General features: G+C 29.7%; 2 protein-coding genes across 2 annotated transcripts; one reads left to right on the forward strand and one right to left on the reverse strand.

The window, feature by feature from the left end:
• The first annotated feature begins 568 nt into the window (after window positions 1-568).
• LOC101203116 (inositol 2-dehydrogenase 2) lies at window positions 569-4,227 on the forward strand. The gene is made up of 7 exons (XM_004152349.3): window positions 569-869; window positions 1,602-1,772; window positions 2,504-2,668; window positions 2,742-2,906; window positions 3,179-3,313; window positions 3,432-3,529; window positions 3,880-4,227. The coding sequence occupies exons 1-7, from the start codon at window positions 675-677 to the stop codon at window positions 4,067-4,069; spliced, it is 1,119 nt and encodes a 372-aa protein (XP_004152397.1). The 5' UTR covers window positions 569-674; the 3' UTR covers window positions 4,070-4,227.
• A 1,192-nt stretch (window positions 4,228-5,419) lies between these two features.
• Window positions 5,420-6,767, reverse strand: LOC101223231 (60S ribosomal protein L15-2). The gene is made up of 3 exons (XM_011656519.2): window positions 6,574-6,767; window positions 5,967-6,164; window positions 5,420-5,834 (listed from the first exon to the last, which is right to left on the reverse strand). Exons 1-3 carry the CDS (start codon window positions 6,688-6,690, stop codon window positions 5,589-5,591), a joined length of 561 nt encoding a protein of 186 aa, XP_011654821.2. The 5' UTR covers window positions 6,691-6,767; the 3' UTR covers window positions 5,420-5,588.
• Between the last annotated feature and the right edge of the window lie 7,534 nt (window positions 6,768-14,301).

Here is a 14,301-nt window from a genome sequence, read left to right on the forward strand (position 1 = left end):
TCCCAAAAACAAGATTCAACAACACTAACTTTAGAACATGGATTATGGCCTATGGGACACCGTGAATGATTCGGAATAAATCCCTCACCTTCGCCACTTCTCTGTTTTCAAAGAAGTTGAATCACTCAATTTTAGTTTTAAATTTCTTCAAAAAAAGAAAAAGAGCTTCCCAAAACTTAGCAATAAAAAACCAATAAGATTATTCAAATCTCAAGAACAAAGCAAGCCAATCTAGATGTTGAAAAGCACTTGCCATTTTTTACTTTCTGTCAAAATGTTGATAAGAAAGAATCCCTTTTAATAGCAGCAATTGCTTCATCTTCCTCTTCACCTCTCACCTTCTCCATCCCTCCTGTTTCCAACGTAAATTTTTAAGATTCAAGGTTTTGCAATATTTGCAATATCTCAAATATAGAAGACATACCCAATCATCAGTGGACTTTTTGTTTTTGTCTTTTGCCTTCACCTTTTGAAATTTCAACCATTACAATCCTGAAAAAATATCATCTTTTTTGAAAAGCAATAATCATTAATGGACTTATTGTTTTTGTCTTTTTTGCTTTATTGGCACATGGCAGACGTAATTCACAGCGGGGAAGAGAGAAGCCATTGCAATAATAAACGAGAAAGCAACTGCAAATTAACACTTCCTTTCCTTCTCAATATTCTCATCCATGGCTTCTTTGGCTTCTACTCACTCAACAATCAAATATGGAATCATTGGAGTCGGAATGATGGGCCGAGAACATCTCCTTAATCTCTTCCATCTTCAAGATAAAGGTGTCGCCGTTGTTGCCATAGCTGACCCACATGCTTCTTCACAGCGCCAAGCCCTTGATTTAGCTCAATCATTTGGATGGAAAATGGAGGTATGCTATTTAGTGTGATTGTTGCCACTGTTCAATTTAATGGCTCTTTTTCCGTCTTATATGCTCAATTTCAATTTTGTATATAGGATTGAGTTTGGTAACCAAAAATTAAAAACAGCAACAAAAAATGAAAGGGTTATTAGACAGACTCTAATTAGTTTCATGGAAGTAGTTTATCAAGTGGAATCAAGTTCTAAGAAAGGGTTAAAATACTGATTTTCGTCAAAATATTTCTAAAAGGAAAAAAATTATATTTATTTAGATTAACCGTTGTTTTTAATAGAAAGTTTATGAATATAGTTATTGGTATATTTCTATTCATATTAGACTAAATAGATAACATATTGTCTTATTAGTATTTGTAAAAGATGTTAGAGATATTCATGGTTATTTAATATCAATATTGAATTCTTTGAACGGTACGGTATCATATATTCATGGATGGCATTTTGTGAGGTAAACATGTTAGTTTTTATTGTTTTCATAATCTAGATGATTTGAAATTAGCAAAATCAAATTTAGATCATCTGTCAAAATAAAACCAAAACTCTCTTGCTTTATAGACGATTTCTCAATTGAAAGCTTTGATGAACATATTTACAGTTCTTTAAATTTATATACAGAACAGAACATTATGGGCAGGTGATATTTCTGCTCTTCCATAAACTAACTCTTCATTCTATGAGCAGGTTTCAATTAAGCAATGTTTCTGATAATAGTGAGTTTGAAAAGGTTTTCTCAGGGCACCAAGAGCTTTTGGATAGTGGACTTTGTGATGTATTGGTTGTTTCAACTCCAAATATGACTCACTATCAAATTCTCATGGATATCATCAATCATCCTAGACCTCATCATGTACTTGTGGAGAAGCCATTGTGCACAACAGTTGCTCACTGCAAAGAGGTCATCCATTTTTTTCGCAATCATATACAGTTTTATTGTAAAAACATGAGCTATATCAACGTTATTTTCTTTTTATGCTATCTGAGCCAGCTTATACTCGCAGGACAACCCATCTAACCCTAGAATATTTGGGTGTCGAAGATACTCTTAAGAAAGAGTTAATATTAGCATTAAAATATTGAATTCGTGAGATGAATTTTCCTTTACATGCACTGATAACTGATAAGCATGTCAAGTTTTTTGTACTTCACACTTTATTTCTTACGCCTGTTAGCATCATGAGCATCTACTTCAGTTTTGTAAAATAAAATCGGTTAAAAACACTATTTTTGGTCTATAATTTAGAGTTATTCCTTTCTAGTCCTTGTACTTTCAGTAAGTCTTTAAAATGATATACGTTAGTTCTTTAAGGTTGGTTTAGTGTCTTTTTTTTATGATAGTGTAAGAATTTAGTTTCAGTGAATTTTCATTGAAAATGATTCAATTTACAATTTTCGATAAAAATTCACATTGAAGAACCACATTTAAAAATTATTGGAAGTACACATATAATGTTTGAACTTTGGGTAACTGTTCTAAATGACAATATTACTGTCATCTATAATGGATATTGGATAGAGAGTGACATGTTGCTATATTTGTAAATATTTTGATTCACTTTGCTATATATGAAAACAACTTTTAAATTTTATTGAAAGTACAGAGGCTGAAATGATATTTTGATAGAATAGGTCGTAATGGCCGCAAAAAAGAGGGAGGACATACTAGTTCAAGTTGGACTGGAATACAGATACATGCCACCAGTTGCTAAACTGATTGACATAGTGAAGGGTGGGAGTCTTGGACAAGTTAAAATGGTGGCAATTCGTGAGCATCGGTTTCCTTTCTTGGTTAAGGTAAGTTTTAAAACTCTTATGCTTAAAACTGTATAAACTAAAAGTTTGATGTTTCAACTCGCTCCTCCAGTAGGTCAACAACTGGAACCGGTTCAATACTAATACTGGGGGAACTCTGGTAGAGAAATGCTGCCATTTCTTTGATCTTATGAGACTGATTGCAGGTGCAAATCCTATTCGTTTAATGGCATCTGGAGCAATTGATGTTAATCACAAAGATGAAATGTATGATGGGAAGGTAAAATCTTTAGCACTTTGACTATTTATTCAGCCTTGAAAGGTTTTGTTCTGAAGGTCATTCTCAAGGAAAGTTCTATTAGTACAGGGATGAAACAACAAAGCTTATGATTAGAATACATGATTTGGTAAGATATCGAGACTATTTGTAAGGAATTTATTGAACCAGATGAATCATCTATAAGGTTTTATCTAACCTTAAGAACTAACTTTTAAAACCATAGGAACTAAAATCAATTATTTCCGAACTATAGTTTCTGAACTTTTTGTCAGGTACCAGATATACTTGACAATGCATATGTAATAGTTGAATTTGACAATGGTTCAAGAGGGATCCTGGATCTTTGTATGTTTGCTGAGGGAAGTAAAAACGAACAGGAGATATCAGTTGTTGGTGATATTGGAAAGGTAAAAGAAACCTCTCCACATCCATCTACTCTTTTGCAAACTTGAGAAATTTTCCTCTGTAAGAAAAACATCAACTTTGTAAATTTTCACTTCTTATCGCCTTAAAACTCGGTAACAGGGTGAGGCTTTTGTTCCTGAAAACATTGTTCGTTTCGGCACTCGAGTTTCTGGGAGAAATGGAGTCGAAACATTAAAAGCAGAGGATCACAGAATCAAGTATGTTGTTTTTATCTTGAACTACTTTTACACATTTTCAATCCACAAATATTACTTCATCTCTACTCAATTCAGTTAAAAGGCACCCTCTTCTGGTCCTGAAGTAACAATTTAGTTTCTCACTAACCATTTAGTCCATTTAGTTTAACATTCATAGAAGATACTTAACAGTTTAGTTCTTACACCTCAAAACTTGTGAAAGATTTCTTACACTCATCCACTAAATCAATAAAGTGATTAAGGATTTCATGTGATCTAAAAGATTATTTTTTTGTGATTAGGGATTAGAGAGAAAATGGTTATAAACTTTAAAGTATATAAACTAAATTGTTACGTTAATTTATATGCAGGTACGAAGGTCTGCATCATGGGTCTAGCTATTTGGAACACCTAAATTTTTTGTGTGCAATGAGAAGTAAAGAGAGAGAAGTTCCAGTAGTGGACTTAGAAGATGGATTGATTTCAGTAGCCATGGGAGTTGCTGCACAACTCTCTATAGAGACTTCTCGATTTGTCACCATTACTGAAGTCATGGATTAGTGCCAAAGTTTTGAACTCTGATCTAGACTTGTGCTGATTTTTCTCTTTTAAAGTCAAGTTTTGGTTGTTTTGTAGTATATGAATTATACTTTTGTACTCTAAATAATTCATATTTTCATCAATAAAGTTGTCATTAAAGAATTGTTAACAAAATTAAATTATGTAATTTTTTAGTCTAATAAAACTAAGGTGCTTTAGAAAATAAAGACATAAACGTGAGTCAAATTTGAGTATATAACTCAAACGATTTATAGTATATGAATAATATTAAGCGTCTTATTATTTTGGGATATTATAGATGTGTTCCGTTTTGTAGTTAATAACAACGATTTAATCTTGATAATTACCTTTATATCTCTCAATGGATTATGTGAAAGCTTACTGATGAGTTCAAGTTCTGTAAAAGTACATTTTCTCTATTAAGAGGGAATTCTTTTTTCGAAAAATTAGTTTTTTCTTTAAAAATAAAAATAGAACTCATATTATATACTCTTCTCAAACCTAATCCAACTTCTATCCATCTCTCTATGAGCCTTTTATCTGTTCGAGATTGAAACGAAAGCTTTCATCGGTGAGTTTCGTTAATCCTAATTTCTTTTTAATTAGGATAGCAGATACAATTAGCAACCAACAATTATCTAAAACCATTAAAATGAACTCAACTAAAATCATTAAATACAACCCTATTTTCTATCAATCTTAATTTTCAAGTCTTTTACCATAGAATCAAAATTTCAAAATGGCACAGTTTAGCCATTTTAATCGAAATATTAAACAATCAATGTCAGATTTTCAAAATTACTTCTTTTCAACCCTTTCTGTTTTTCTTTTTCTAATAGAAAATTAAGTTTTTTAAAACCTTCTTTGTTTTTTTCTTTTAAATTAAGTCTACAACATACCAACCTCCAGGCTCCAACCTTCTTCATTTCTTAACAACAATTTTAAAAAAACAAAATGGATAAAAAGAGATTTTCCAAAAACTTGTTTCTGTTTTCAAAATTTTGCTGAAAATTCAACAACGGTATTCAATAAAGATTAATTTTTAAAAACAAGAAACCTAATAAAAGAGCCAGCTCATGAACTATATTTAATTAATTTGAAAATTGTAATTTAAATTTATCACCAGGTCTAAGAGTTGTGAAATGTAATAATTGGAAATTTTGATTAAACCAACCAATCTGTTCTTCATTACTTCAGTACATCATACATGTCAGATAACAAATATTTCAAGGCGCATAGACTTTTTATAAAACTACCTCTAATCAGAGACATGCTTTCATCAAAACTAAAGAAATAGAATGGCTATGAGATTTTTTTGAAAAGGAAAAGGAGAAGGAGAAAAAGGGGAGCTGCAATAATAAGAACAAAAATGATCACTTAGTTTAGAAAGATCCTCACAATCCTCAACACAAATTATATAGTTCAAAAATTTCTAGATCGAAGTAACTTTAAGCCACAACATTCCCCAAACAGAATGCTCGAAATAAAAATAACAAAACAGAGAAAAAAAATACCAAAATCAACGATAACGACGGAGGGATAGAGTATTGTTCCTCTTCCAGGTTGCTCTGCGAGAAGGCCTGGCCTTGTGGTGCAAGTGTCCTTTTCCACGAAGACCCCTGTACTTCTTGCCTGCGGATGTAAGTCCTCTGAGCTCCCTGCGCTTGTGGACAGGGTTGCAGATCCAGTTGATTCTCGGGTCATTGCGAACGGCATTATGGGCAACATCAACCAAAATCACTTCATAGTATTTGTACGTAGAATCCTATTCAATTTCAAGAACAATAAAGAAAATCGATAAAACTAAGTTGTCAATAAGAGAGTAATCAATATTTTGTATCAATCATTGCTCCTGGCCTAAAGTTACCTAATGAAATAAGGGTGTAAAATCAATTACCTCATTGATCCAGTACGAGTTGAGAACCCTCAAACCACCCAACTTTCGCCCTGCTCGTTCTTCAGCAACTGACCGCTTGCTGCGCTGGAACTTCAATTGGGTAACACCCTGGTTAGTTGGTTTTCCGTACACAATACCCTTGGGAACTGGCCTCTTCCTACCACCACGTCTCACACGAACCCTATAAACGACATAACCCTGCAGCAAAGTACTTAACTCACTATTAATGCTGAAGCAAATGATATCCACCATACTAGAACAAAAAAAAAAACCAAAACCCAACAAGTAAGTGAAGACTATCCACATCCCAGCATAAGCAGAAAACCAATTCCTAAATAAAGAATGTCAAAAACCATCATATCATACTCTATAACTTCCAAACATCATAAAAAACCATCATACCATCCAAGTTAGACAAAAAAAGATGCAACATTTACTCTAAAACTTCCAAACAGTAAAATACAGAATAAAATGAGAACATTTGGAAGAAAATAAAACAAGGATACCAAAAAATCCAATGACATGATAACCAAAACATCTAGGGAAAAAACTCATGTAAGCTTAGATGCAAATAACTCTATAAGAAAATGCTTACATACTATCTTACCTGCTTGGCCTTGTAACCAAGACGCCGAGCTTTATCAGGGCGAGTGGGATGATTGACGCGGACAATTGAAGGATGTTGGCGATATTCCCAGCATCTTACCCTCTGAAGAAACCTCATAACATCGGACTGCTTCTTCCTCCATAGCTCCGACACATACTTGTAAGCCCCTATTTTTTCAAGTTACAAATATTGTCAACTAAGCGAATAGAGAACATTAGGGGATTTTTTTTTTCCATTTCACGAACCATAAACATGCAACAATCTAACCTAGGCTCCACTATAAACAATCTAAACTGAAAGATTTTAAAAATAGTAAAAGGTAAGCAAACACATTGATTTAAAAATTTCAACAAAAATCTCCTTATAAATTCAATGCAATGATATGAAAAAACAAAAATGGTTCGATGGGCTAAAAAATTCACAACACCAAAGAGTACACTCAATTTTAAAATAAATTAAAGTAGCTAGGGAATCATGTGAACTTTTCCAGGACTAAATTGTAAATTTTTGCACTATAAGAACTAAATTTAAACTAAAAGAAAAAGAAAACAAAAATGACCAAGTAGCCTAAGCCTACTTAAGAAAACAGAAGTAGATCTTAAAACACTAAAAAAAAAAACATCCTTGACAACTTTAATCGATTATATCAAGCAAGAACATAAACAATCAGAAAAATAAAAGAAAATTTCCAAAGTTATCAAACAGCAACAAATAATAATCTAATTCAAGCTATTATGTAATCAATCTAACTTGAGAGAGTATTAAAATACAAGTAATATAAATAAATAAAAACAGTTCAAAATACTAGAACCATTCAATGCGTTAAATTTTACCCCATTTTTTCCAGATGCCAAAGGAAAGCTAAAAAATCAGAATGATAAAAGAAAATATTTCGATTTCATCAAAGAAGAACATTAGAAAATCTAATCTAAGCTTCTCCATAAACAAACAAAATTGGAAGATTATGAAGATGACAAGAACGAACAAACCGCATGATAGTGTCTTTAAAAATTTGGGTGTAAAAACTCCCTACTCGCTGAAAAATTAAACGGAAGAAGGAAGAAGAAGAGATCGGTATCATACCCATTGGAAAGAGAAGTTCAAGGTTTGTTATGAAACCCTAGCTTGTATATATTTCCCCATTCTCTCATCTGGACCGTCAGATTTGGGCTATTACTCAATTGTGGGCCGAAATCACTAACGTGTCCATCTATAACAGTTATTAAATTATAAATAATTAAGTTAAATCTCATAAGATGTTAATTTCAATTCTTCAAAAATTATATAAACAAACAAATTCTTCAAAAATTATATAAACAAAAAAGAAAAACCAAATGAATAACAAATTTTTTTATGATTTTTAATAAGTAAATATGTATAATTGTTATTTTATTATATTTATATTATATTTCTTGTAAATATCGATCAATCTCCCATGTCATATCGAAATCATTGAAATACCAACGTGTCAATTTTATATCTATATAGTCTAAATACCAGGTCAATTTTATTGGTTAATTAGTTATTATACAAACCTGTATATATTGGAATTATTATATGCATGTACGTACGTTTCTAAGCAAAAATGCAAAAATAAACTCACAAGAGACTGATAGGGAGAAAGAGAAATGTTTTGAAGAAAATGCAAAGTGAAGAAAGCACAAAAGAATATATAATCTAACTAATAGCTTTTAATTTGTTTGTTGTAATTAAGACTTTGTTTATGCTAATTTTCAACTTTAAATTGCTCAAGGGAAATTGCAAATAATAATAAAAAAAATTACAAAATATAGGAGAGCAAAAATTTTGCTATTTACTTTAATTAGATTCCTTCTCCACTTTAAAAATTAATTTATTAAACTTATGCATACAGTATGATTCGATAATAGCAATAATATATTTTTTTTCCCTTAACGAAGAGAGAATAATTCAATGGTGTTACTATTTTACAAGTTTTTTTATATTTTATTATAAATAAATTAAAATTATATATCATTTTTTCAAATTATAATGATCGTACTTTTACTCCTCTTTCTGGTATCAAAATATTTTTTAGTTAATTTAATGATAAATTTCAAATATATATGAAAATAGATCAAAAATATTTATATAAGATAACAAGATGTTAGTATAGTAAAATGTTATCGTTTGTCTACATTAATGATAGAAAGTGACGATATACTATTATTATGTACTATTGAAAGATATAAGAACATATATCTTTTAGTATTTATCACCGATGATTGTCACATTTTCATAACGTTGAAGGTTAAACCTTGTAGTAACTTTTATGCTTTTATGGAAACTAGAGACATCCACAATATGCAACCATACTCATTCTTAATTTTAAACACATTTGAAAGTATTTAATGAGAATCCTCCCTAAAATAAATTTTAGTCCATGTATTTAGAATTTATTTAATTTTAATTTTTGTTCATTCAAATGTTTCATTTCAATGTGACTTTTAATAAATCTTAAATTTAATCACTAGTTTATTATAAATTTTTTATTACATTTTATTATTTATTAGCATTTTCACAATGACTTTTATTAACATGTTGTATTTCCTTGGGTGAAAGTTATTATAATCATTTAATCAATTTTAATAGTAAAAAAATATTGAAAGACTAAACTTAATATTTACTAAATTATACCTTAACTAAAATTGAACAATGGAAAGTATAATAACTAAAACTAAACAAATTTCAAACTAAAACGACCAAAATAGTTATTATATATATATAATCAAATTAATTATGATATTATAGAGCATCAATAAAAATAAAACAACTCAATTTTATTGAATATGAATAAGTAGTTTAATTACAAACTATGAACTAAGAGCATAAAAGCTAACCCATGATACAAAATATGTCCAACATCATTCACAAAGTAAAATTAATATACTAACAGCTTTGTCACGAACAAGTCTTCAAATTTAAACATGTACAGCTACTCCTTCCAACTCTCGAGACTTGGTGTATCTTGACGATTTTTTTCTTTGATTCTATTAGCAAATTAAAATCAAAATATTATCTACCAAAGTATAAGATACACATACTACTATCTAAAAATAATAATTATATGACCATGAAGTTCACAAGTGAACAGTTACATCAAATTTGATAGTGTAATTAATTGAGGAGGGAAAAATTGATTACACAATGGCTCAACACATATTTCTTATGTAAATACTTGCATGCATAAACATTCTTTTTCTTTTCTTTTCTTTGGTCTCCCTCTCTACAAGTTATGTTCATATATTATGCATAGAAGAAAACTTATATGCTCTCAGATGTGCCAGAGCTACGCAAATCAATGTTCATGCATATCTAATTGTTTCCAACCTTTCATGCATGTGATTGAAAAAATTAATTATATAGAACAAAAAAAATTCCACGTACCTAATTATTAGTTCAATCAAGCCGACTCCAATAATTTTGCAAATTCTCTCATGGAATCGAGATTTTCATTGAAATCAAAGGCGGGATTGATCTTGTCAAGAGCTTCCCTTAGAGCTTGTCTTTGTTCTTGTATTGAGCATATATTTGGAGTCGCACCAACGATGTATTCATGTTTATTAGAATCATTATTGGAATTATGAAGTTTTTGTTGAGCCTTCAAAATAGTGCTTCCAAATTTGGCTTTTAGCACTTCAACTCGAGCAGCCCGTCTTGGTGACAACACTACAATAGTGTTTGGCTTTATGGGCAATACCGCAATGTTATTCTTTGGTGATGGGCATTTGAAGTTTGCCAAATCATGATCACTATTGGATTCCTTTATTTGGTGAATGTTATATGGTGTCATACCCGTTGTAACTTTGGTTGAAAGAACTTTGGATTTTAACGCATGATAATCTATATATCTTCGTTTTGTTTGCATCATCTTCATCTTTTTGAATGCTTCCTAAGAGAAAATGTGACGAACAAAATTGCAAGATAATTAGATGAAGAAAAAAAAAAACCACACAAAGAAATGATTGGGAGGACGTATGAAACTGTGATGAAATAATATGAAACTTCATTTTATTCATATATATTTGTAATATACTTTAGTTTTAATTTATACGGATTTTTTGTTTTGATATTTAGTAATTAAACTAGCATGTGTATATAGTTTTTATACATTTGAACCAGAAATTTTCAAGGAAGATTTGGATATATGTCCGCTTAAATTTGGGTGCAAATTTTCAAATTTTGGTATAAGCAATGTTTTGAATTTTCACGTTCAAAGCATATCAATAAAAGACTTAATTTCACAAAAATTATAATATAAGCAATGTTTTAAATTTTCATGTTGAAAGCATATCAATAAAAGACTTAATTTCACAAAAATTATAATGAAAATATGCTTAAAATATCCTCGAGAAATGCAACAAACAGCTTAGATGGAGTTTTATGTATATGGAAACAAAATGCAACCTAATTAAACTTAAAGAAAAAGAAACCAACGTTAGATTGATCTAGTGGTATAAATGCCATAACTAACTAAGAGATCATAGGTTGAATAGGGTTGGCTTAGTGGTAAAAATGTCATAACTAACTAAGAGGTCATGGGTTGAATCTATGGTGCCTACCTACCCAAGAATTAATTTTCCATGGGTTTCCTTGAGTACACTAACATATATAAAAAAGCCTTAAAGAAAAGGAAAGAAAAACTCACCGAAATTAATATGGAGAAATGTTCGAGAGAAGGTGCGAATTATGAAGAAAAGAATCCGCTTCTTGACACTCTTTAGAGAGAAGAGAGAAAAATAAAAAATTCACCTCGTAGAGAGAAAAATCAAGAATCCAGCACGTCGAGAAAAATATGAAAAATCGAGTCTTATTTATATGTATATATATATTTTTTTGAACCAATATTAAGTTTCCCGCCAAATCCTAAATTATAATTATTGTCTTTTTATGCTAAATTTTTTGAATATAAACAAACAAACAAACTTTATGACTAAAGATTGGATTTAATAATTTTTCAATATATGTTTATTTTCGGACATCGGATCGTTTCGCGCCAAACTCATGAGCCCATAACATTTCCACACTCAACGCTGGTAGTGCTCAATCGCCCATAACAGTGTTTAATTATACTAAAAAATTTAAAATTTAAAGTTTAAAATAGTAAATTTTATTTTTTAAGATATTCAAATATTATAAGTTGGTAAAGTAAAATATTTGTAATTATGTAATAGGAATAATTTATACATAACAAAAGAAAATTTAATTACAAACCAAAATATCTATTTAAAAATTTTAAATTATACCTAGCTTAGAAATTAAAGATTTTCGTCATATTTTGATTCTTTTAAATGGAATTATGGATTAAAACATCTTTTTATTCTTTTGTTTAGAAAAAAATTGTATTATTCTAATTGTAACCACTATTGTTCGATAAAATCTAACAAAATATAACGATTACAAGTCTTCTCAAAGAAAGTGTATCTGCCCTTACCCACTATTTCCTTTTACAGTGTCAGAGCGTCATTTTGCTAAAAACTGCCTTTGAGGCATTGTCTTTACTCTCAAAGGTAATATTCTTTCTAAATATATAGAAGACTCTTCAGAACTCCAGCACGTACTTGTGATGGGTTCGTTCAAAATTTTAGGTACTTAAGGAAGCAAAGAGTTTTCTGCTTGCAAACATTTACAAATATGTTTGTGAAAACGAAAAATATGCAAACATTAGAAAAAGGTAACTTGGCTCCTGCCAATGATTATTACACAATCCTAATAATATGATCTTTTTGACTAGCAAACCAATCTTTCTTAAATATTTAAATTAACTTATTTTGAATAACACTCATATAACACATTGAATTTCGTTATTTCCATTCCAATTATTTGGGTTGTGTACCTGACTTTGGTCCTCTCTAATCTCAGCGAATACGAGAAGCTCGGATCCCACACCCTAATTGGCCTACCTTCCTCTTATTCCACACGCTTCGTGGAATCTGAATAAATGAAAACCAAATATTCCATCATAATTGTCGGCGACAACTTCGGTTGTGGTTCTTCACGGGAGCACGTGCCGGTTGTGTTGGGAGTGTCCGGCGCCGTGGCGGTTGTGGCTGAATCTTATGCGCATATTTTCCTCACAGCAAACTCCGTGGCAACCAGAGAGATTTATCCATTGGAATCAGAGACTAGGATTTCACGTATTCAGAGAGATTTATCCATTGGAATCAGAGACTAGGATTTCACGTATTTTAAAATTAAACAATAATAATAATAACTAGAAAGTAATGCGCTTTGGTAAGCAAAATAATAATAATAAAAAAAAAACTATTTTAAACACATAAATAGACTAAAACATGAAATGATATGATCGACATGTTTTTCATTCTTGAAGACCGACAATATATATATCTTCTTAAATTATATTTAAAAATAAATTAACAATTATTTATTCTTAACTAAATGTTAGTGGATAAGTAAAACTTAACTTTATGATTTATGAATATATAGTATGAAATACATTCAAACTAGAATTTAAATATTTAATATGCTATCAATATTATAGAACTTCGTTTTTCAAAAGAGCCAAAAAAGAACTTACAATAATATATTCCTAAATATGAGGAATATCATCTTCTTTAAAAAGAAGATATTTAAGGAAAATCTTTGACTCCTTATTAAAAGATATTGATAAATGATCATAAACATAAAGAAGATATTTTACATTTCTTTAAATAAAATAAAACTAATTTCATATTTATCAAAAAAAAAAATCTAACAAAACACGTTTGAAAGTAACTAACAAGAATTGACAAAATAAATTTTAATCCATGTCCTATTTAGAGTTGATTTAATTTTAGTTCTTCTCTATTCAAATTTTATCGATTTTCAATAAATCTTAAATTTAATCTTTCCAATACTAGTTTATCAATAAAATTTCTGATTGCCTTTTGTTTTCTATTATAATGCATTTTCACTCTGAGTTTTAAAAATATATTAATATATTGTGTTCTCTTGCATGAAAAATATTAACTTCGGGAGACTACATTTAAGTACATACATTCATCACTAAAATTAAACATTTGAAACTAAAGTAAAATGGCTAAAATTGAACCATAGTTTTTATTTTGTTTTACTTTATTTCATTTATTGGGAGCTCTTTTTCTAATGAATGGAACAAGTAAGCAAAAGGTAATATAACTTACACTTCAAAATGTGAAGTTTTAAGCATATATACATACATATATATATATAATCAAATTATTTAAGAGGTATGAATAAAAAGAATTAATTAAGGAGTTTACTTAATATATATTTGATTAAGGTTATGAAAATTAAATATAAAATAAAATAACAACTCAATTTTATTGAATATGAATAAGTAGTTTAATTACAAACTATACGGGGTAAAGAGCCTATAAAAAAAGGTAACCGATAATACAAAAGATGTTCTAATTAACATCATCACGAACTAATCTGAAAACTACTTCACTGGGGAACATAAGTCTTCAAATCTTCAAGTTTAAACACGTACACCCGCTCCTTCCAACTCTTGACCATTATTTTCTTTGATTCTATTACCAAATTAGAATTACATATTATTTTCTATTTGAAAGAAAAATCACATATAAATTTATAATTGCAATTTAAATGAAAGATCACGAAACATTCTTTTAAGTAAATACATATACTTAGGACTTTGAAGAAAAAAACTTGTATATATATTCCCAACTGTCCTAGAGCTACGTAAATCATTCATGCAAACCTAATTGC

Source organism: Cucumis sativus, chromosome 5, assembly GCF_000004075.3.
Source record: "Cucumis sativus cultivar 9930 chromosome 5, Cucumber_9930_V3, whole genome shotgun sequence".
NCBI classification, from domain to species: Eukaryota; Viridiplantae; Streptophyta; class Magnoliopsida; order Cucurbitales; family Cucurbitaceae; genus Cucumis; species Cucumis sativus.

Excerpts from the sequence above, each read along its gene's own strand:
- LOC101223231 (XM_011656519.2), bottom strand. The coding sequence starts at position 6,690 with ATGAGGTTTCTTCAGAGGGTAAGATGCTGGGAATATCGCCAACATCCT. Across the intron at positions 6,165-6,573 it reads TTGGTTACAAGGCCAAGCAG|GGTTATGTCGTTTATAGGGT; the intron begins GTAAGATAGTAT and ends ACTTTGCTGCAG. Across the intron at positions 5,835-5,966 it reads ACTCGTACTGGATCAATGAG|GATTCTACGTACAAATACTA; the intron begins GTAATTGATTTT and ends GAAATTGAATAG.
- LOC101203116 (XM_004152349.3), top strand. The coding sequence starts at position 675 with ATGGCTTCTTTGGCTTCTACTCACTCAACAATCAAATATGGAATCATT. Across the intron at positions 2,669-2,741 it reads GGTTTCCTTTCTTGGTTAAG|GTCAACAACTGGAACCGGTT; the intron begins GTAAGTTTTAAA and ends CTCCTCCAGTAG. Across the intron at positions 3,530-3,879 it reads GCAGAGGATCACAGAATCAA|GTACGAAGGTCTGCATCATG; the intron begins GTATGTTGTTTT and ends ATTTATATGCAG.